This window comes from Triticum aestivum, chromosome 3B (assembly GCF_018294505.1).
Source record: "Triticum aestivum cultivar Chinese Spring chromosome 3B, IWGSC CS RefSeq v2.1, whole genome shotgun sequence".
Lineage (NCBI taxonomy): Eukaryota > Viridiplantae > Streptophyta > Magnoliopsida > Poales > Poaceae > Triticum > Triticum aestivum.
The window spans coordinates 141,114,535-141,137,125 of NC_057801.1; the positions used below are offsets into that span (position 1 = coordinate 141,114,535).

Genomic DNA, 22,591 nt, shown 5'->3' on the forward strand with positions numbered 1-22,591 from the left:
CAATATCCACCTTGCATCCATTCTCGTCAAGTTTCCCAACAGAGATGATGTTGTTTCGAAGCCATGCGATGTAGTACACTCCGGTGAGTATGCGATGTTCTCCCGTGAGACCCTCGAAGAGGACAGAACCTTGCCCGCAAATCTGCACATTTGAACCATCACCGAACTTGACCGGGCCTTGAACATCATATTCTAGCTCGAGAAACTTCTCCTTGCACCCCGTCATGTGGTTACTGGCACCCGTGTCTAGATTCCATGACATGTTTTGGCTTCCGGATAACTTTGGTGTTACTTTTTTCTCATGAAGTGGCACCTTCCGGTTTGGTTTCACAACTACTGTTTGGACGAGATCACAAACTTCGGCCATCAGAAGACCTGGATGTTCGTCTTCCTTCTTCGCCAAATTTGCTTTGATCTCCCGCTTGTTAGGCTCCGGACAATCCTTCGCAAAGTGACCCATCTCGTTGCAGTTATACCATTTGACCTCGGACATATCCAAGTTCCGTGGCATCCGCTCTTTAGATCAGTCCGCCTTACAACAACCTTGTGGCTTGCCTTTTCCTTTGCCTTTTTCGGTTTGTCCGCCGCTCTTCGCATTGCTTGAGCCTTCGTCAACGTTGTGCCTTCCTTTGCTACTTGGAGACTCCCCATATGCGCGCGAGTACATGAGTTGGTCACTACCTCCTCCTTTGCCATTCCAACAGCCACGAGCATTCTCTTCCCATGTCCACAAGCGTCCGATCACCTCCGTTATGGTCATATCGTCGATGTCGTAAAGCTGCTCGAGCATGCCGATGATGTACATGAATTTATCAGTCACCGAACTGAAAAAATTCTCCACAATCTCGGCCTCCTCGAGCTTTGCACCGAGCGCGCGGATCTTTCCCACCAAAGTAGTCAGACGCATGGCATAGGCATTCACCGATTCAGTTTCCTCCATCCGCAACTTGTGAAATTGGCACTTCAGTACTTGTGCGCGAGCTTTCGTGATGCGATCTTCTCGAATCCTCATCTCTTTGAGTGTGTTCCACGCCTCTCTTGCTGTCTCGAAATCCGTCAATGTCATCAGCACGGAATCCGGCACAGACTGGGCTATGGCGGCCATGGCACCATCGTCGCACTCCTTGTCGACGTCGTCGTCCGTGATGGCCTCCCACACTCGAAGGGTTCGGAGAATGATCTTCATCTTCACCACCCACACGCCGTAGTTGGTGTTGGTGAGCATCGGGTACTGGATGAGAATGTTGCAATGTGCCAGTATATTGGCGCCGCCCATTCCACCACCACTGGTTGCTAACTTGCCGCCCTTCTTCACCTTGTCGCCGTTCTTGTTCGCCTTGAAACCACCATTCCGGACTTGACCGACTCAGCATCGTTGTCCCCCATCATAAATCATAGATCGTCAAGACTCTGATACTAATTTTTGGCTTTTGATTAATAGATCAAATTGCCCAGAAGGTACACACCATACGTGCAAAGCTAGCTAGCAAGCACACTGTAGCTTGATCGATTCTAGGCTAGCTTGCAGTATGTGAACGTCTTAGCTTTAGACGTACGCACGTGAACAGCTTGTTCTAGATCGGATCGATCTCAACGGAAACACTTGCATCAACTTGGCGAACTAAGAAACAGATCGGGAGACTTTGGTGATAGCTACAGGAACTTGTCGCTTCTGGCTTTTTTTTATTGCTTTCCCGTTGTGATGTACAGGTTGAAAAATGTTCTTATATTATGAAACGGAGTGAGTAGATTACATGGGATATGTACCTATATATAACAACTAGGAGTAGCTATCTAATCTGCTCGGTTAGGATTTCTAGTCCTACTATTACTATTGGTACCTGATCAATGTCCGACTAGGACACAGCTACTACACGTCATGTTTATTCCTACAGCAATTAATCATGTCTTTATGATTTCCTGGTTCGCCTAGGATCAGGAGACGGTCATCGTATAGGATTATATTGGCGAGGTTATATATATATATATATACCACCGGATGGTAGGATGGATTTTCCTTATATAGAGAAAATCCATCCTACCACCCGGTGGTAGTTATCCCATATGTCTCATATGGGGTATCTAGGTGCCTGGGCACCTTGTTAGTTTTGGAAACTGTGATATATTTAATTTGTTTTTTAATTATTCTTCATGCAAGACTTTTCATGCTTGCGTTTTATTTTTGGGTCTAACTATTAGGCACGCAACACTTGCCATACAATAAAATGTATTAATGTTGATTTTGTTCGAATTGCTGCAAGTATATAATATATGTATTTTTGTTTTCTAACTATTTAATACGGGTATCTAATACCTACAACGAAATTATATACGTATTCATGTACGTATATATTCAGTAATTTATTTTTTAAACTATTACATTTTTTGTTTCCTAATTATCTAAAATGGGTATCATACTTACTAACGAAAGTATGTATGTACGCGGGTATGTATATACACAATAATTTTTTTGTTGACAAACTACATTTTATTTTTGTTTCCTAACTATCCAATATGGTTATACATTACCTACCGACGAAAATATTGTAACACCCGGTCAACGTATATAAGGCTTGAAAAAGGGTAGGAAAATATTGTACATACCCGGTCGATGTATATACCCGGTTATGTGAAAAAATGTAGGAAAATATTATACATCAAATAATATACTTCAAGTTCGTGAAAGTGAAAATACCCAAGGTGTCTGCACACTTGTATACCCGACTGTGCGAAAAAAGTTTAGAAAATATTATACATAACCAGTCGACGTGTGTTCCTAAAGTAAAATATAGCTATGTATATGCCTGACTACGTGACGTATGGGTATCTAATACATACCTAACATATTTCGAGTACAAAAACATATCTAAGATATTTTGAGTTATGTATGTATATACCTAGTAATTTATTAAGGTTATTAGATACTCAGTGAAAAATAAAAGAGCGTACATAAAAAAAATACGACCTCCATTATACACACAAGAAATACCCGGCTACATGACGTAGGAGACATGCATGGGCTTAATTTGGGTGGGTATTAAGTGTCCATATCAAGCAATAATTAGCAATAATTCTTTCCTAATAAAAACCTAATGCGTTTATGAATTAGTACTAATACTAATTACACGTGCACACATCTTAGTGTGATTCAACGGTTCCTAGGCAAGGTGCCCAGACACCTAGGTGTCCCATATGGGCATCATATATATATATATATGACAAATGTTTCCTACAAGCAGTGGTAGTTACCACCACTTGCGTTTTGTATGTTGTATGTAGTATCTGTCAAAACTGAGAGTATATACATGTAGTATGTAGTATATAACAATGATTAGGTAGTATATATACTAATTTTTAAGTAATATATATCATGTTTTGAGTATGCTTTTTTTTTACGTACAAATATGTACGTATTTCACAAATATAACGAAAATTATGGGCTCATATGCAATTTTTTCATGTAACTTGCTTTGAAATATCTTAGATATAGTATATGAATATATTTAAAATGATAAAGTAGTATATATACTACCACATGATAGTACATGAGACATATGGGGTAACTACCATCGGGTGGTAGGATGGACTTTTCCTATATATATATATATATATATATATATATATATATATATATATATATATATATATATATATATACGGCTGCGCTATTGTGTGCGTGCGCGCATTTTTACTTAGGCTACGCGCCGGCCGCTCTTAATCAGGCGCGAGTCGCACCACCCCGCGCGGAGACGCCAGGTTGGTTGAGGGTAACGGCATGTCAAAGAAAAGTGAGGCATTTAATTCTATTACTATGTGTTTGTCCGCTACATCCTGATCTTGGGTCACTATTCATTGACAGTAATATATGAAGTATGGATGGTAATGAACCTAGGTTTTTTTACTAGGCATTGACATATCAAGGTTTCATCCCTAAACATTGCCAGTAACAGAATAAGTATAGGTAGTAATGGACCTAGGATTTTTACCGTTGGCAGTAATATATTAACTATGGATGGTAATGAACCTAGGTTTTTTACTGCGCACTGACATATCAGAAGGTTTCATCCTTAAACATTGTCAGTAATAGAATAAGCATATATAGTAATGGACCTAAGCTTTTTACCGTTGGCAATAATATATTAAGTATGGATGATAACAAACCTAGGTTTTTTTACTAGGCACTGACATTCGAAGATTTCATCCCTAAACATTGCTAGTAATAGAACAAGTGTAGACAGTGATGGACCTAGGAATTTTACCGTTGGTAGTAATATATTAAGTAAGGATGGTAATGAACCTAGATTTTTTTTACCAGGCACCCCAAAGTGGGTGGAGCAGTTTTGGTGGTAACATCGTTACGGTCAATTTTTTTCCCACGACAGCGTGCACGACCTTCCACCTGATTAGCGCGTCTGGCTACTTAGCGCACCAGTTGGCTCGAAGTGGCCGGGGCGTATGATAGGCCACAATGCGCGCAAGCATACTTTAGCAAGCCTATATATATATATATATATATATATATATATATATATATATATATATATATATATATATATATATATATATATATATATACACTAATAAACCAGCGATCGCTTCTGGTCGTACGTCGCTGGCTGTTTTGCAAAAAAGTCCCCCTATTTCTAAGAAATTAACCCGCAGTCCTACTTAAAGTGTGGATAACGTTTCAATTTTACAAAGAAACCCCTCTAATCCTGGGCCCGAACCGGACCACGCCGCCGCCCGCAGCTCCCTCTCGCGCAAGCTCCCCTCGCGCCCGCAAGCCGCCTCGCCGGCGACCCCACACCTTTGCCACGCCCCGCCGCCGGCGACCTTCCCCGCTGGATCTTCGGTCGCTCCGCCACCTCGCCCCTCTCCTTTCCTCCTTCTTCTCGATCTCCTCTCACCTCTCTTCCTCTTTCTCACTGGACAGGACATCCATGGCGCCGCTGGACCTCAATCTCGCTGGATCTGGCCGCCTCCACGCCAAATCCGCCGGAAATGGATCCACCCCGGCCAGATCCGCTCGGATCCACCGGGCCCCGCCGTCGTCGCCACCGGAGCGCCGCCCCGCTCGACCTGCAGCGCCACCTTCCATCGGTAGCCCCCAGTCTCGGTCGCCACGCGATCATGCGGATGATGCTCGGCGTGTCACTGTAATTGCCGGCTACTGCCGCTCCCTGCCCCTGTTCAATTAAGCCAACGCTTGAAATTTTGGTTCAGAATGATCTGCTCTTCAATCCTTGCTGATTTGTGGTTTTGAGACCCACCCAAGCAGGGTCTGCGGTCATGAGGAGAACCTGCTATTCCTGGAGGCCTGGCAGATAGTCGATCCCGCTACTACCACAAGTCCGCTTTGTGACGAGCTGGTCAACACACGGGAGGAGACATATATGATTCCACTTGCGCAAAGTCTGCCTGTACTGCTATCCATATTGCCCCATAGCAATACAATTTATCTACTGCCTCAATAGCTCACTTCTGCAAGTCATAACATGCCACTTAATATTTTAGAAAGTACAACCGAGTTTAATAAGTGGATCAAATGCAGTTGTCATGCACCTCCTTGGTTGAATCCGAATTCTGTTAGAAACATGGCAAACCACCTAAATATGCCATTGATCTGTACAAAACTGAGAGATTTTGTGTTTTTATAGTTCTTTTGTGCTCTAACCGAATTTGATTATCTGACATTTTTTCAGATGTTGCAACCTTGGGCGATCGGTTCTTTGGATTCTTGAAACCAATGCCTTTTCTGAAGTAAGTTTGGCATGCAAGGTGCCCTCACGGTTTATTTTCAAGATGGCGCTGGGGTCTCGGGGACGTGCCGGAAGGCGTCGCGTTCCTGCACCTTGGGGATGGCTTTGGGTCGAATTCTCCTCCATGCAATCTTGTGCTCCTTTGGTATGTGTGGCTTCGCCCATCTTCCTCATATTTTCTTCTGCTGACTGCTGTAGCCTTACTATGCATCCTGGAGCGACACCATGTATTCCAGAGCTGCTACATGAACACAATGAAACACCTGACCTTCAAAGAAAATGATACAGCTGGCCAGTTTGGTTTGGAGTTTGCAGGAGGCTTTCAGATGTTTTTCTATGTTACATACCCCGTGTTACCCAACAAAATAAGTCGATATTCTGTATGGATATAGGATTTGCATATTTTTTTTATTGTTTCTAGCGAATACAGACTAAGTCTCTGATGATCTGCAGGGTGTTTCTAATCTTTCTGCCTTCTAGTGTAAATAGAGGTATGGTGCCTAGAGTTCAACTATTTATCCTATGTAGTATAATTGACATTTAAGTTATACAACCTTTCTAGATTTCTCAATATCATGCCTAGAGCTTATAATCCTTTCTTTGAAGATCCATAGCCAGACTTTGAAACTGTTGCACATACATAAATTAAACTAGCTGCCTGTAGTACGAGTATTATATAGATTTGTATGTATGTGGTTACTTTGTTCTATGGCAAAAGGGTTCAAGGCTAGCATTTTTTTAAATATAGCACATTCATATAAATTTTCTTGCAATTCTAACTATGAAATCCACATTCATTCAGTAGTTTTTATGTAACAATATAAATGATCTTTCAGTCACAATGCCAGTATTTAGAACTAAATCTGATGGGCCTAAATTCCCCTTGGACCCCCACCCCCTCCTTATATTCCTATATCTCCAATCTCCTTTCTCCACCGGCTATCAGAGAATAGAGATCACATTATGAATTTGTTTTTTGTCAGAGATGTTCTCCCATCGCTATTAGCTGTCAAATTTGCGATGCAATCCGTCCCTATGTCGGCACAATCAGCAGAACAAAGCAGCTATCATGATTTGCCCATTGATCTCTTGGAGTGATTCAAACGTGCAAGCACCAGGGTAAGAAGTTTCGGTTTTCTTACTAATGCAACTGATTTTGTAAGGTTACAACAATGTCAGTTTGCTTTTATGTTGGTTTTCTAATTTCTACATATTCCTTTCTTACGCATTCTGCCTTCGAGGAAATCTAATTATCTAGGTAGTATGGAAAAGCACGCAAATTATATAACTATTTGGGTATACTCATGCTCTGCTATGTCAGATTGAGGAGAAATAATTATTTTGTTCACCCATCTTATTTTTTCCCAGGTAATGACTCATGCTCTACTATGTCAGATTGAGTGACTTCTGCATATGATGACTGAAGAATTTTTCATCAATTTTCCAACCTGAATTAGCTACAGAATTTGGGAAAAGAGGAGTCCAGGCTCTGATGAACACACCGTCTTTCCTAGGTAACTAATAGTTGGCATCTCTACATTTACATTATATCAGGCCAGCACCACAAAGTCCCTGTATGTGTCTGCCTGCCTACATTGATGGGCGATCCGGTCGCAAAAAAGTGGATAAAAAATATACATCAGTTTGTCAAAATACATGTTGGTTATCTCACGAACGATTATAGCTATTACCAGAGTACAAGCAAATATGTTACAATTTTTCCTTGAAGGAAACTTGTATTATGATTATTACATTTTGATCTTGGAGCTATGGTCGACTTTAGTAGATGGTTACTTCAGTCTGCACAAGTCAAATATTTTCTAATTACATGTCTGAGCACCATCGGGATAACCTGATTACTGTGTCACAAGCTTGCTATTTCTATTTATGCAAATTCTGTAGTTATTTCAGTGTTTTGCATGATGCATAAGTTTTTTCACAACAGAAAGAAGTGGATGTACAACTTGATTCTGCTTTATTATTTAAGTACCAGTTGACTTTGTAAATCCCAGTTTCTCCAGTATTGTAACTGTCAAATCGTCAATTTAACCTGATTTTTATCTTTGGACAGCTTGCAATTTGCAATATTATGATTTTCCTTTTGCAGAAACCACTTCAACTAGCCCAGGACTGTGTCTATTAGTCCTCCAGTATTTGTTGAGATGAGATAACACATTGTATGACAGGTAACAAGCAACTGAAGCAAGAAGATTTTTTAAATTTCTTGGAAAGTATAACCATCTTAACCCAGGATGCATGATGAAGGATCCAATATGTCAGGACCAACGAGGGAATTGCAATATGTCAGAACCAATGAGAGAATTGTAGAGCTTTACATTAAGTTTATTTTAGCTGCTTGCCCGCTTCAAGTGTCTAGATTACAGGAAACATGTTTCTTTAAGTGACAAACCTGGATACCAATTTATTCAAACTATTATATTTCTTATAGAAGTAATGCAATATATTTTCTCTCTTGTGCCTATTTGAAATACTGTTGTGGGTCTGTACTTTGCAGTGATTTTATATCTATGTGTGGGAGCTTGATGAAAGATTACATGCAGAGTATAGAAGTGAAAACCAACATTTTTCTAGATGAGCTATTACTAGAGGAGACATATATTTCTAGCTAAAGTTAACATTGCTAAAATATTCCACTGGGTGACAACTCTAGGGCAAGAAGCATACATGTAAGCCTATTCGGAAATGTCTAGAAATGTTGAAGGTTCAGCGCCGTGCTCCAGCTTTCGTGGAACTTCCACACCGTTTCGGATGTGATGGTCAGCTTCTGTTGGTTGAGGGGTTCGTCATGAACATAGCATAGGCCGACGATGGGGAGGTAGTCTATACCAGGGAAGATGGCGGTGCCGGGGTTTCGGAAATGTCTAGAAATGTTGACGCTTCAGTGCCGTGCTCCAGCTTCCGTGGAAGGGCCACACCGTTTGGGATGTGATGGTCAGCTTCTGTTGGTTGAGGGGTTTTTCATGAACATAACATAGGCCGACGATGGGGAGGTTGTCTATACCGGGGAAGATGGCGATGTTGGGGAGGAGGCCAATGGTGTGGAAGACTGAGACGGCAGGGAGGAAGTCGATGGGAGGCAATGGCAGGGCAGCACATGAATAAAATGAGCTGGAGGGATGGCGGTCGGCCCTGGTGGGCTTGTGAGAAGGGAACAATGACGACGTCATGGCTAGCGCTTCGACCAGGTTCGTTTCGCAACTAAGTGTTACACAACTTGGTGATGGCATTGTCGTCGAAAATATATTAAGCTCTATGATTTCGACTTCACCAAATTGTATGAGAGGCCTCTGGTCCGCGTAGTTGGTGAAGCATGGAGTTGAAGGAGATCCGAACAATCCTTAAACTAAAAATCTGCTCTTGGACATCAACATACCAAATTGAAAAGACTAATTGATGCGCCTACCCTATCAATGGTTGAATAATTTTTTTTGTAGGTTTTAGTGTCACCTCATGATACTATCCATGCATTATCAATGGTTGAATAATATTTTGTAGGTTTTAGTGTCATCTCATGATACTATCCATGCATTCCATCCTCAAGAAGTTATCCATGTAACTTAATCATTGTTTGATTCGTTCAACTGCATTATCACCCGTGGCAACGCACGGGCACATTTACTAGTATATATATATATATATATATATATATATATATATATATATATATATATATATATATATATATATATATCTTCTATATCTAAATAGGGGCACCCCACTAGATGATTTTCCTGCCTTCTCATGAAGCCACGTCACTCCAATTGTTATAGCCATTGATTTAGTAAAGATGAGGTGTGTGCAGCCGTCTGATCAAAGATTGAGCAAATTACTAAGAGCTGCCACCGCCAAGTCAAGATAACGTTTCATCCTATTGCAGCCTAAAACGCCCATCGGAAGCCCATCACTAAAGTCCAGCCTTCCAGCCTTCCAGCCTTCCCATCCATTGGCGATTGCCACGACCCCACACAATTATTATCTTCCAAATTAGCAGATACTAACTCCTTGGCATTCGGCCACTCGAATCGAACCAGCGCGAGCGCTAATTAATTCCTCAGTCGATTGATTTCCCATTAATCTCTCCATCTCTATACTGCTATCGTTTCTTCTTCACCAAATAAATGGGGCAGTAATCGCCTGCACCATCGCCCTCATATCCTACCCGGCCGTGTTTGTGAACTCCCCACTCCAGAGGACTCAGCGGTGGTGCGTGGCGGCGTTGGGGTAGGGCATGTTCACAGGCCGGAGGAGGCCATGGACGACACTAGTAGCCACGCCGTCGCAGATGTGACGTCCAGATCATGCAGAAGGCGGTGAGGAAGATGCGCAAAGGGGTTCTTTCTCTCCCCCTCCTACATATCTCTTCCACGGTGGGCACCAGCTACGCATTCCTCTTTAATTGAGATCGAGTGGATCATCGCCGTCTCATCCCAAGGTAATCGCCATCGTTTGTCGCGACTGAAAATCTTTCCAACTATATCTTTGTCTGGTCCATGTTCTTCGTCTGCAGTTCATCTCTCCCTCTCCTCTATGAATCGGTGGATGCCTTCAGATTTTCTCTAGCTGACGGCTATGGCTCCGCATCCGACCTCACCAGCCCTCGCGGTTGCCAGAATCAATGGCAAGGAGCTGCGATGATCCCCTTCCAATTTTGTGTAGTGTTGTAAAATCGTGATCATATACAATTTGAGAAGGTGACAGATCCTATGTTTTTTTTCCTGATGGACATGTGTTCAGAATTTTCGCTGTAGGATTTTGGACATGGAAAAAAGTGCATAGTTTAAACCATGTTTATCTTGATAGCAGGTTATCCAAAGTATTGCAGTCCATCTTGATTCAACAAGAAAAGAAAATACATCGGCATTCAACAGTTTAGGTTATCAATTTATCTGATGTAAGATTGTTTATTCTAAGATTTTTACATTATTGATTCACAAGTCACCGAGCCAGGTAATCCCAGGTTATGATGTTATTTTTCATTAACATTAGTGTTTCAGTTGATGTGAATAAAATTACTCACTTTGGAGATATGTGGGAGAAGTATGCATACAACATGTTTTTTATCATGATTGCACAATCTGCATCCAAAAGGTATTGCAGCATATACCTTAAAATAATTGCACTGAAGCAACTAATAACTTCTGATTGACCCTAATGCCATCTTCTCATATGTAAAAGTAAACATATTTCTCTCATCGGAATTTATGCAATTGAATAACAAAGAATTTATGCAATTGAATAACAATGTGTCAACTACTTTTTTAGAGACTGTCATCAAAACATTCTATTTTGGGGTTTACTCAAGATTGCATATTTATGGTTTCCACATGGTGTTTGAGCGTGACTTTGCTCCATAACTAAGTTAATATATTTTTAGTCATTTCACATTTGTTGTTGTTCCGGGGAGTTGACAAGTCGAAGGCCTTCTTGACAGTATCGCCATTCATAGTAAATAGAAGGGATCCTAAATCGAATGATGAATTTGAAATAGAATTTGTAATTTTTTTTGTACGCTCAACAAAAAAGTTAATTGTATGGACAAGTTCAAAAGCATTTGCAATGCACCCTCTGTTTTATGCTTTCTTCTCTTTGCCTCTTCAAACTTTAATATAATATTGTCTCTTTAGGTAGTTTGGCATGCTAATGTACCATGACATTGTTCAAACTTTTTGCTATATACCGGTAAGAAAATCACAACAAATTTCCGTAGCAACGCGCGGGGTATCACCTAGTATATATATATATGGTGACACTATTCTAATTCTAGAATCAAAATAATTATTTGAATCACGGCTCTCGGTATATAGGGCCCGAAGAGGGGTTCCCAAACTCCCGAAGCCACGGAGGAAAAAAAAAAAAACCACCCAGTCCCGCACCTCCCGCGCCGCCCCTCCCCTCCCCCAAGAACCAGCCGCCGCGACACCACCTCCCCCGGATCCGGCCACCGGACCGCCTCCTTCCCACAGATACGGTCGGGATTGATCCCACCGCCGCCTGCCGCCACCAAGCACCGGCGTGCGACCCCGACGCCGCCTCCCTCCATGACGCGCCGGCTCCCGACCCCGTCACCTACCTCTGGTACGCCGTCGCGCCTCCGCTGCCCAGCTCCTCCTCACGCGACGACCCCCTGCGACGCACGCCTCCTCGATGTTCTGCCCCGGACACGGGCGCCTCCCAGTCCACCCTCCGGCGACCGAAACCAGCTCCGCCCGCCGTAGCAGAGGACAGGCCCCGTTCGTGGCCTCCCCTCCCCTCCGCCCGGGTGCGAGCTTCCCTGCACTCTGGCGCGGCCTGCCCACCCCTCTGGTGCGACTTGCTCTCTGGTACGGCCCGTCCTCCTCCAGCGCGCCTGCACTCTGCTCCGTCGGCGCAACGACCGAGCACCAGACCTCCCTCCTCTCTCCCACTAAGACGGCAGTGCAGGTGGCTAGTGTCTGAAGTTCAGTTGTATATTCATTGCCATGGATGACGTTTTCTGTTGTAGTAGTGTAGCCGTGGCCTACATTTAACAATAGTAGATATGTATGTACTGATCATGCGCTAGTAGTGACCCAGATTTACTTTGTTCTATCTCCCTTTGAGGAATGAAACTGCAGAGATATATTACTTTTGCTTGGAGTTCTCTGAAAATGTTCTTTGAAATGCTCTCTGAAAATGTTGTTATTTTTCCTTGCTGCTTCCTTTTACTAGACTGCGCTGAAACAATATTAGTAGTAGTATATTGTCATAGTATACGTTCAGATTTAGGCAGAAGAAATATGGTCATTTCTGCTACTGTCCTTGGGAGTGTATTTCCTCCATACCTCAAAACATGTTCATTTATGTTCTGTATGGCGCATTTGCACACCTCTCTTCGTGGCACAAAATTTAAATTGTGCTTGTCTTGTATATTTGCTTGCATGCTTGTGTAAACAAAGTGAGTAGTACATGTGACCATAGATGATAAATACACATATCCTATAAGCTAAACTGAAGCTTGCTACTTGTGTGTGATCAGCTATAAACATGTAAACGCCCCCTCGGGCACCTAAAGAGGTAGCCAATATCGCCATGTTGTTATGATCTGCTTTGTTTGTATTGTCTCTGCAATTTACATTGATCTTGCTGTCAAAGTTGGAAGTTCAGAACTTAGAATTCCATTTTTGTTTGTTGTATTCTCAAACCAGTATATTGTATGCAATATCTCAAGTAAAATTCTACTCTTTTTCTACCATTATTAGAAAATATACAATTCGCTACTGTCGCCATTATAGCTTACAAACTGCAGTTTCCATTGATGACTGTTTACATGTACAGTATGAGACCATTTCTCATGTTAGTTTGCAGGAAAAATAAAAAGAAACCACTTTCTACATGCAAAAGGGCATCAAATTTTGGAAGAAGTATGGCGTTGAATGAAAAAATGAGGGAAAAAAGGATCCTCAAGCAAATCAAGCACTGGAAATCTTCCTTGGTGGAGCTAGTAATGCAAAGCTGCAAAGCTTCAGTTTTATGTAATCTTGGCTAAATTGTGATAATTTTATGTTGCTGTGAACCTCTGTTGTACTGTTCAGATTGAACTTTTCACAAAGTCCTATGTTGAAGCTCCTCCTTCTATTTTTCATTTATGTGTACTTCTATGGTTCAATTAATGCAAACCATTTTTGCATGTATGAACATCAAAGGTTCAATGTTACATTCTTGCTCATTTTGGTGCTGGTAAGGATTTTATCTCAAAATCCTAGTGCCAGCCAAACATGAAATTTGGATTCAGGCAAATGAAATCTTGATAGAGATTTCATTTCAGTTCCACCAAATGAAATGAAATCAGGGGAGCCAAATGAGCTGTAACAGTAAAAGTTCAAGTGTGACTGTATGAGTCCTTGCATTGCATGTCCCTCCATTAGGTGTGTTTCTTCTATATAAAGTGGAGTGAGTAGCTGAGCAAACTCAATCATTCATTGGCATATACGTACAGACAACTTATGCATCAACATGAGGTAACTAGGTAGGTGTAGCCCTTTGCACTCTGTTATAGTGCGCATGTGCACTTGTTTCTTCTTCTTTTGGAGCCATGTACACGATGAAAACATTTTTGTGTTCTTTAGCACCTCAGCCTTCCCATGGATCCTGCTGTCTTGTTCTCTTCCTTTTGGTGTGAGTTTGGAATTAAAGTTCAGACATAACACGGGAAGAAAAACTTCAGAGAATTCTTTGCATGTTGTTAGATCATGATGGACTTTTCATACATGTTTATGCTAGTTCGTACTCTCTTTTGTGTTTCAAGCCTTGTGTTTCATGAAGAGAGATAGAGACATTTGTTGGCGACGATAGAACGCAAAAGTCCTTATACATAGAACGCAAAAAAGGTTATGAAATACCAATGATAGAAGTTCATGTATATGATACACGGGAGCTCACAAGAAATCATGTTGTGCCATCATTCAGTAGCAGTTCAATAAGAAAACCTGCAGTAGTTCTATTAGTATTGTTCCATCAGAAAAAATCAAGTTATGCTACTTGATGTTGACAAAAAAATGCCATTTTTTGCGGCAAAATTATGCAAAAAATTACAATGGAATACGGTGCTCTCAAAAAGTGTTAGTGGTGTCCATAAGAACGCAACATTTTTTCTATTTTCCTTTCCTTTTTTGTATATATAAGAATGCATAAAACTTGAGCCGGTCAGGGACATATCGTCGAGAAGTTCATGTATAAATGGACTAGTTAACTCTGAAAGTTTAAAATTAATAAAATGGAGAGGTCAAAGAAAATGAAAAACAAAAAAGTTCAAACAATTTCCATGGATTTCGATGGATCTTTCTGATATATAAAGAAAACCAGAAGTTCAAATTAAAATAGATGAGCGGTTCGATGTTTATTACAAACCTGGGAATTTTTCCATTACTAAAAGATATAAAATGAAGAAGTTCAAATTTAAAAAATGGAGCAGTTTGATATTATATTTGAAAACTTGGATTTTTTGGTTACTAAAGAAAAAACCAATAAGTTCAATTCAAAATAACGAAGAAGTTCAATTGGGAAAAGCATTGCAGTTTGATATTTACTTAAAAACTCGGATTTTTCTGATTACTAAAGAATAAAACCAACAAGTTCAATTGAAAATAATGAAGAAGTTTGATGTTTCTAACAAAACTCCAATTTTCCATTTCTAAAAATACACAATGAAGTTCAAATAAAAGAAAGTAGAGCGCTTCAATGTAAAACCCTGATATTTTCACGTAACCGAGAGAAGTTCAGATTAAAAACTATTAGAAGTTCGCGTACTACACGGTGTGCATTTTATATTAAAAAAGAATAAAAAGGCAAAGGCTAAAAGTTTTATTAATAGAAGTTCAAGTGCTCGCCCCGAGAAAGTTCAAAAATTAAAGAATGGAAACCAGGAAGTATGATTTTTTCTGTTACTACAAGAAATAAAACCAGAAAGTCCATATTAAAAAGATGGAGAAGATCGATGATTATAGAAAACTCAGATTTTCCTCGTTATCAAAGAATGGAGACAAAAAGTTCAAAAATTAAATAACAAGAAGTTCAACTTTTAAAAATAGAGTGCTTAAAAATTCATAGAAAAGGATTAAGAAATTCAGATATTTACACGTAACCGAGAAAAGTTCAGATTGATAACTACCAGAAGTTCACGTACTACATGGTTTGCGTTTTGTATTAAAAAAGAATGAAAAAGCAAACGCTGAATGTTTTGTTGCTAGAAGTTCAAGTGCTCAGCCCGAGAAAATTCAAAAATTCTTGTGTGGAAGAGGTTCAACAAAAATACGTGACAGAAGTTCAAGGTGAAAACAACGAGAAGTTCAACTACTAAAAGGAATGCATTTCAAATGAGAATAAAAGTATAGAAAATTAAATTAAAAGGTTTGTTGAAAGAAGTTCAAGTGCTATGTCCGGGGAAGTTCAAAAATTCTTACGAGAGAGGCTCATCTTGTATTTCCATGTTCGACTTTTTCCGTATAAAAATCGAATACAATTCTTTACTCAAAATATAAAAAGGTGAAGTTCAAATTGAAATAACACAGAAGTTCAGAGTTTATTAAAACCTAGGATTTACCTTTTCAAAAAACAAAAAGCACAACGCCATTTTTTGCACTTTTGAAAACAATCTCATAAACGTAAAAATGGTTGCTAGAAGTTCAAGTGCTCGGCGAGGGAAAGTTCAAAAATTCTTGTGAGAGAGATTCACCGTGTATTTAGATGTCCAAAATACATAAAAAATATGTTATTTTTTGTGTTTTAAAATAATTCTCTCAAACCAGAGAGAAGTTCAAACTGATAACAACAGGAAGTTTACATACTACATGGTGTGTATTTCATATGAAAATACAATAAAGTGAAACAAAGTGAAGTTCAAACATACATGCCCAAGAAGTTCAACTACTTCACGCAGTGTAAAAAACAGCACGTCAAAAAACAACACGTCAAAAATTAGAGTGAAGTTCAAACAGACATGCCCGAGAAGTTCAACTACTTCACGCAATGCATTTCCATTCACGATGAAGGCAGAAATCATGATCTCGTCGTTTTCTAATTTACTTCAAAACGACAGGAATATCATTTGTGTAAGTTCAAGTCCTCGGTCGGAGAAAGTTAAAAAATATTGTGAGAGAGGTTTGTACAAAAAGAATATCATTTGTGTAACACTGACGAAAATGGATGGGAAAATTACAAACAAAAATAAGTCACAGAAGTCCAACGTGAAAACAGCACGAAGTTCAACTACTACATTGAATGAATTTCATAAGAAAAACTTTTAAAACCGTCGTGAGTATGAAAAAATGATCAACATGGAAAAGTTGCGTGTTTATAGCACCTTTCCATCGGCATATCACTTGCTTAATTCCGGTGAGTGAATGAAGAGCTACGAGCAAAAAGAAAGCACGTGAAAAACAGAGTGAAGTTCACGCAGAACTGGCACAGAAGTTCAAGTACTTCACGCGATGCATTTTCGATGAATCTGTTTTGCGATAAAGGCAGAACGAGTGATCTCGCCGTTTCTGAAATTACTTGAAAATGGCTGGGTTTCAGAGAAAACCATCAACATGAAAAAGTTTCGCATTTTTCATAGCTTTTCAAAAGTATATTATTTGTCCCGTTCTGATGAAGTTCGTAGAAATTACGGCGAAAATACGTTTTTGGCCATTTTTAAAATCAACGTAGAATCGTAATGAATTTGGAGAAACTATATATACCAAAAAGTTTCGCATTTGTTCAGGCTTTCCAACTCCATATCATTTTCTACATTCAGACGTATGATTAAAAAAATAGATCAAAAATACAAACTTGGTAGAACTTGTACTGTTTTCCAAATTACTCTTAAACCTTTCAAAATTAGAAAAAACTTTCAACATGAGAAAAAAGCGCATTTTCATAAGTTTTACAAAGCCATATCATTTGTCTCAATTGGATTAGGCGTTTAGAAATGGCATCGAAAATACGAACTCGGTTGTTCGGTTTGTGAAATTTTACGATTTTCCACATTACTCTTTAACCATAGGGAATTAGAAAAAACTTTCATCATATGGAAGGAGCGGTTTTACAGCAGCTTTCTAACGCCATATTATTTGCCCCATTCTGATAAATGGTTTAGAAATGCGATCGAAAATACGATTCACGTTTTTTGTATGAAGAAAAAATGGTTTTCAAAACTGCTCTTAAACCACTTAGATTTTGCCAAAATTTTAAGTTGGGTCATGATACTGGTGTCCATAGCTTTCCAACGGTATATCGCAAGCCCCATTTAGGAAATGTTGACGGAAGTTCAACCTAGCACTAGGGGAAGTTCAGGTCGAACAACTCAGGCAGTAAAATTGCAAAAAACGCAATTTCATCACGACCCGAGAGCAAAATCCGCCAGTGAGCGAGATTATTCTATTTAAAACCGGTATTTAGTTTCTAAAACGTTTCTAGATTACACTAACATCATATACAACACTACTGACCAGAATAATCAGCGGGGGAAGCCACGGTTGCAAAGATAGCCCGAAGGTCGGGTTCGTAGAGAGGGAAGTTCAGGCGCGTGTACAAACAAAAATACGTCACAGAAGTTCAACATGAAAACAACATGAAGTTCAACTACTACGCTGAATGAATTTCAGATGAAAAACTTTTAAAATCGTTGCTAGTATGAAAAAATGATCAACACGGGAAAGTTGCGTGTTTACAGCAGCTTTCCATCGGTATATCACTTGCTCAATTCCGGTGAGTAGATGGAGAGCTGGGAGCAGTGGATAGAGATATACGAGCAAAAAAAGCACGTGAAAAACAAAGTGAAGTTCAAGTACATGTGCCGAGAAGTTCAGGTTCTTCACGCGGTGCATTTTCGAAGAATTAGTTTCGCGATAAAGGCAGAACCACTGATTAAGCCATTTTCACAATTACTTGAATATGGCTAGGAATCAGAGAAAACCATCAACATGAAAAAGTTTCGCATTTTCCGTAGTTTTTCAGAGGTATACTATTTGCCCCATTCCGATAAAGTATGTAGAAATTATGCTAAAATACGTTTTTATTCATTTTCCAATTTGACTTAAAACTGTAAGGAATTAGGAGAAATAATATATACAAAAAAGTTTCACATTTGCTCAAGCTTTCCAACGCCGTATCATTTGTTGCATTCGGACGTACGGTAAAAAAATTAGCTCAAAAATACGAACTCGGTGAAACTTGTACCGTTTTCTGAATTACTTTTAAACCGTTCCAAATTAGAAAAAACTTTTAACATGAAAAAGTAGCGCATTTTCACAAGCTTTCCAATGCCATATCATTTGCCTCAAATGGATTAGCCATTTAGAAATTACATTGAAAATACGAACTCGGCTGTTCGGTTTGTGAAATTTTACGATTTTCAAAATTACTCTTTATCCACGGGGAATTAGAGAAAAATTTCAACATGCCAAAGGAGCGGTTTTGCAGAAGCTTTCAAACGCTATATTATTTACCTCATTCCGATAAACGGTTTAGAAATGCGATCGAAAATACGATTCACGTTTTTTGTATGAAGAAAAAACGGTTTTCAAAACTGCTCTTAAAACGCTTACATTTTGCCAAAAATTTAACTTGGATCATGATATTGGTGTTCATAGCTTTCCAACGGTATATCGCAAGCCCCATTTGGACACTTTTTAGCTGAAGTTCAACCTAATACTCGGGGAAGGTCAGGCGCGTTACTCGGGAAGTTCATGTCGTGATCAGAATATTATTCTGATCCCGTGATCAGAATAGTGTTTATGTGTGTGTGTGTCTATATATATATATATATATATATATATATATATATATATATATATATATATATATATATAGACACACACACACACACACCCCCTACCCCTTGTAACCGCGAGATCAGAAGCAATAAAGAATCCGGAACGTCACGTTCCTGTGAGGCTGTGACAATACCTTGGCTTTGTGTGTGTGGCGTTTGGTTTCGGGCCGGCTGGTCGTAGTTTACGCTCACGTGTTGCTGGTGTTGCTTGTCGTAGCTATCGATGAGGAGTTCATCGACTAGCAGAAAGCTACCTTTGCACTTTGGTACGTCGTGCATCTCGGCGTAAAGTATTTCGTCGGGCCGAGTCGGCTTGGGGAAGGAATCAAGACAGCCAGCGTCGCTTTGCTTCATCGTCGTTCGTCGTCAGTCGCCCCGTATCGCCGTCGCCAGTAAGTACTCGGCGTCAGTATTGGGCCAACAATTGGTATCTAGAGCAAGGTTGATCTTCTAGTAACGGAGGATCATGGCGGACGACGAGAAGAACAAGCAGCTAACGGAGTACTCCGGTGCGGCTAAAGTAATTGCTGCTCCGGCGAGTTCGTCATACACATGGTTTGATCGCGAGAACTTCAGGGTCTGGGGCCCTCATGGAATGTGATCTCCGCGCCAACAAGCTATGGGACGCGGTGGATCCAGGAGGCAACGCGTTCAAGAAGGAGGGAGCCGAGCACCGGAAGGATCGGCAGGCGGCGTCGGCGATTTACTCGGTGATGCCAATGCATGTCCTCCAACACCTGATCGTCAAAGGAACGGCGAAGGAGGCGTGGGATGTTTTGAAGCTCATGTTCGAGGGACACACCTGCGTCAAGCAAGCCAATCTCCAAACTCTCCTAAGGAACTATGAGACTTTGGTCATGGGCGGCAATGAGTCCGTGGATGCGTTCGCTTCATGGGTGGCTACTCTCGTCAATCGTATCCGCGCACTTGGAGAAAACCTCACGGAGACCTCGATTGTCCGGCGGTTCTTGTGCGCGGCCCCTCCCCGGTACCTGCAAATTGTCACGGTGATCGAGTAGTGCGTCGATCTAGCGACTCTCTCCATCGACGATCTCGTCGGACGATACAAGGCTCACAATAAGCGTATGCGGTACAGTCTTGGGGACGGGAGAAACGGCGAGCTTGTGATGCTCACAAAAGCGCAATGGATTGCCCTAGAAAAGCAAGGAGGATCTACCGGCAGCAGCAAGAAGAAAGGGAAGCAGCGTTCGGCGAGAAAGAACTTCGCGGACTCGGACGATGACTCAGATAATGAGGCTGCACCACCACCGAGGAGAAAGTTTGACATCAGAAAAGTGAGGTGTTATAATTGTGGTCTCCTCGGCCACTTCAAGGCTGACTGCGGAAGCACCGAAGCAGAAGGCGTTGATAGCCCAGCAAGAAGATGATGGTAACATGATGTTGATGAGTGAACTCGTGGACGAAGAGGATCCAACTCTTCGAGTGTCGGCTAAAGAAATTGTCGCGCTCGTGAAAGAAAAAGTTTGCCATCATGATCATGGTTTGGAAACTCGCATCAATGCTATGAATGTGGGAGGTGATTCGGAAGCTTATGTCAATGCTATGGACGTAAGTGCTAACTTTGCTGGAGCAGAAGCTGCAAAGCTGTGTGTGCACGATCATGGAGAAGCAGCCTTTGTGAGGTGCGTTCAAGAGAGGCTAGCTACGGCCGAAAGAGCAGTTCAAAGGATGGCGAGGCGAGCCCAGCCATGTCGGATGCTACAGTACACGTAGCAAGCGGTGGCCTCGTACAGCATGCTCAACATCCGGAAGGAAGAGGCACTCGTCCAGGAGGGCCTGAAGCAGTCGCGTCACTGTAGCGTGGCAGCATAATGAGTGCCACATCTACCGGAGGGCGCATGCCAGAGTGCAGCCCAACGGACGTGGCCGGAGCAAGCCGAGGTAGCCACCAGCAGGACGTCTCACATGGGCGTGGTCGTGGAGCTAGACAAGTCCAAGCGGCTAGCTCCTCTCAAGGGAGCACACCACCACATGAAGAGCCACCGGCTAAATTAGCAAAGACGGTGGCTGGTGGGCCGGAAAGTAGCCCATGTGTTAAGACTGGTTTGAAAGGGCTAGGCCCATGTGACGGGTCAGAAGAGGAGACAAGCCATACTGCGGGTGGTGATGGGCAAGGCCCGTTACCTGGTGGCCTGCGTGCCGACGAGAGCTCAGCTACAGTTGCGGTACTGCCGAACAGTAATGGCAGGGACGTCGATAGCACATCCAGAGGAAAGGACACCACCTACAACCGAACATCTACCACCAGTGTTCAACATGTATCGAGAGAATTTTCTTCGGACGATTGACCCGGTAATGGTGAATGGAGGTGGGTGGCAGTGTCTAGCAAACGCGAGGAACCGGCAAAATTTAAGGACGCAAGTACGATGGAGTATTGCGTAAAGGTATGGAGGAAGAGTTAGGGGCGGACCCAGGAAAATATTTGAGAGGGGGCAAAAATATATGGCCATATTCATAAACCAACAAGGCAAAAACATCCATGTAAACTAAAATGCAGAGATAATCTCTTTATTATCCACATGGTAACCAGGTTCATTGAAAAGTAAAAAAGGAAACTAACCATTTGAGATACAATATCTTGTTATGAAGTTGCAAAAGAGCACATTGAAACATTGTTCTAACACTCTAATCTACAACCTACAACAACAATAAAAAAACATGATCCAAATTGAGAGGAAGTGCAAATGTTGAAGGCCGGTATTAAAAAAGGCAAGAGCTTTAGGAAGAGCATTACCTTCCGTTTCATCCCACGATGGTCTTTCAATGCATGAAAACATTTAACTATCACTTCATTTGGAATTTCGTTCCACAATTCTTTTTCTGCAAAGCAGATAAGGTTATGGTTCATGAAATTTTTATTGTTGCTATCACCTACATGAGTCACAAATCTTTCTGGCTTGTTCCAATTGCGAAAGCCATCTACTACAAATGCATCATGCCCATGTTTGTTACCTTTGATGTTGTCCCTGAATAAATAGCAACACAAGCAATATGCATTGTCCTCTGCCTCACTATACTCTAGCCAATTACCACCATACTTCTCATACCAATCAGGATTAAAATACCTATTGATCTTCCCAATCATCCTTGGCTTAAAAGTTTTCGGACAAGGTCAATGGCCGCCCACATCAAGTATTTTCTTTGTATATCTTCATGCTGATTCGGATTGTAATCTATAATCCTTTTCCTTTTAGATGGATCCCTTAGAAGCTTCTCCAAATCAACTAGTTTGGGCATCATAGAAGTTGTTGATTTCTTGAAAAGTTTCTCCATTAGTTGTCCACTTGTCCTGTAATATTAAGTGCCAAAAAAATTATTTGAACTGATCTAATCAGACAAATTAATAAATTATACACATGAGTTAAGAAGACTAAGATGGTTTTTAACATAGAAGCAAATAAACAAAATGTTTGAAGGAAAAAGTTCTAGAGATTTACCTTGATGTCAACTGAAGTTAGGGAATTGGAGGACCGGAGAGATGAGATAATTGTCGCCGTCGCCGTGTCGCGGCAGTGCCAGT

General features: G+C 41.0%; 1 protein-coding gene and 1 long non-coding RNA gene across 10 annotated transcripts; both read left to right on the forward strand.

Moving 5' to 3' along the window:
- Window positions 1-4,684: 4,684 nt before the first annotated feature.
- Window positions 4,685-8,230, forward strand: LOC123069033 (uncharacterized). Of its 9 annotated transcripts, XR_006432242.1 has the most exons (6): window positions 4,714-5,156; window positions 5,279-5,420; window positions 5,703-5,904; window positions 6,213-6,878; window positions 7,155-7,273; window positions 7,867-8,230. It is a non-coding gene; the product is annotated as an uncharacterized lncRNA (long non-coding RNA). The 9 variants fall into 9 exon arrangements; XR_006432237.1 differs by having other exon boundaries at window positions 4,685-4,852; window positions 4,934-5,904; XR_006432235.1 differs by having other exon boundaries at window positions 4,714-5,904; window positions 6,213-6,250; window positions 6,743-6,878.
- A 2,874-nt stretch (window positions 8,231-11,104) lies between these two features.
- LOC123067400 (pistil-specific extensin-like protein) lies at window positions 11,105-13,380 on the forward strand. Its single transcript, XM_044490210.1, has 3 exons — window positions 11,105-11,117; window positions 11,585-11,855; window positions 13,104-13,380. The coding sequence occupies exons 1-3, from the start codon at window positions 11,105-11,107 to the stop codon at window positions 13,282-13,284; spliced, it is 465 nt and encodes a 154-aa protein (XP_044346145.1). The 3' UTR covers window positions 13,285-13,380.
- Window positions 13,381-22,591: the final 9,211 nt, after the last annotated feature.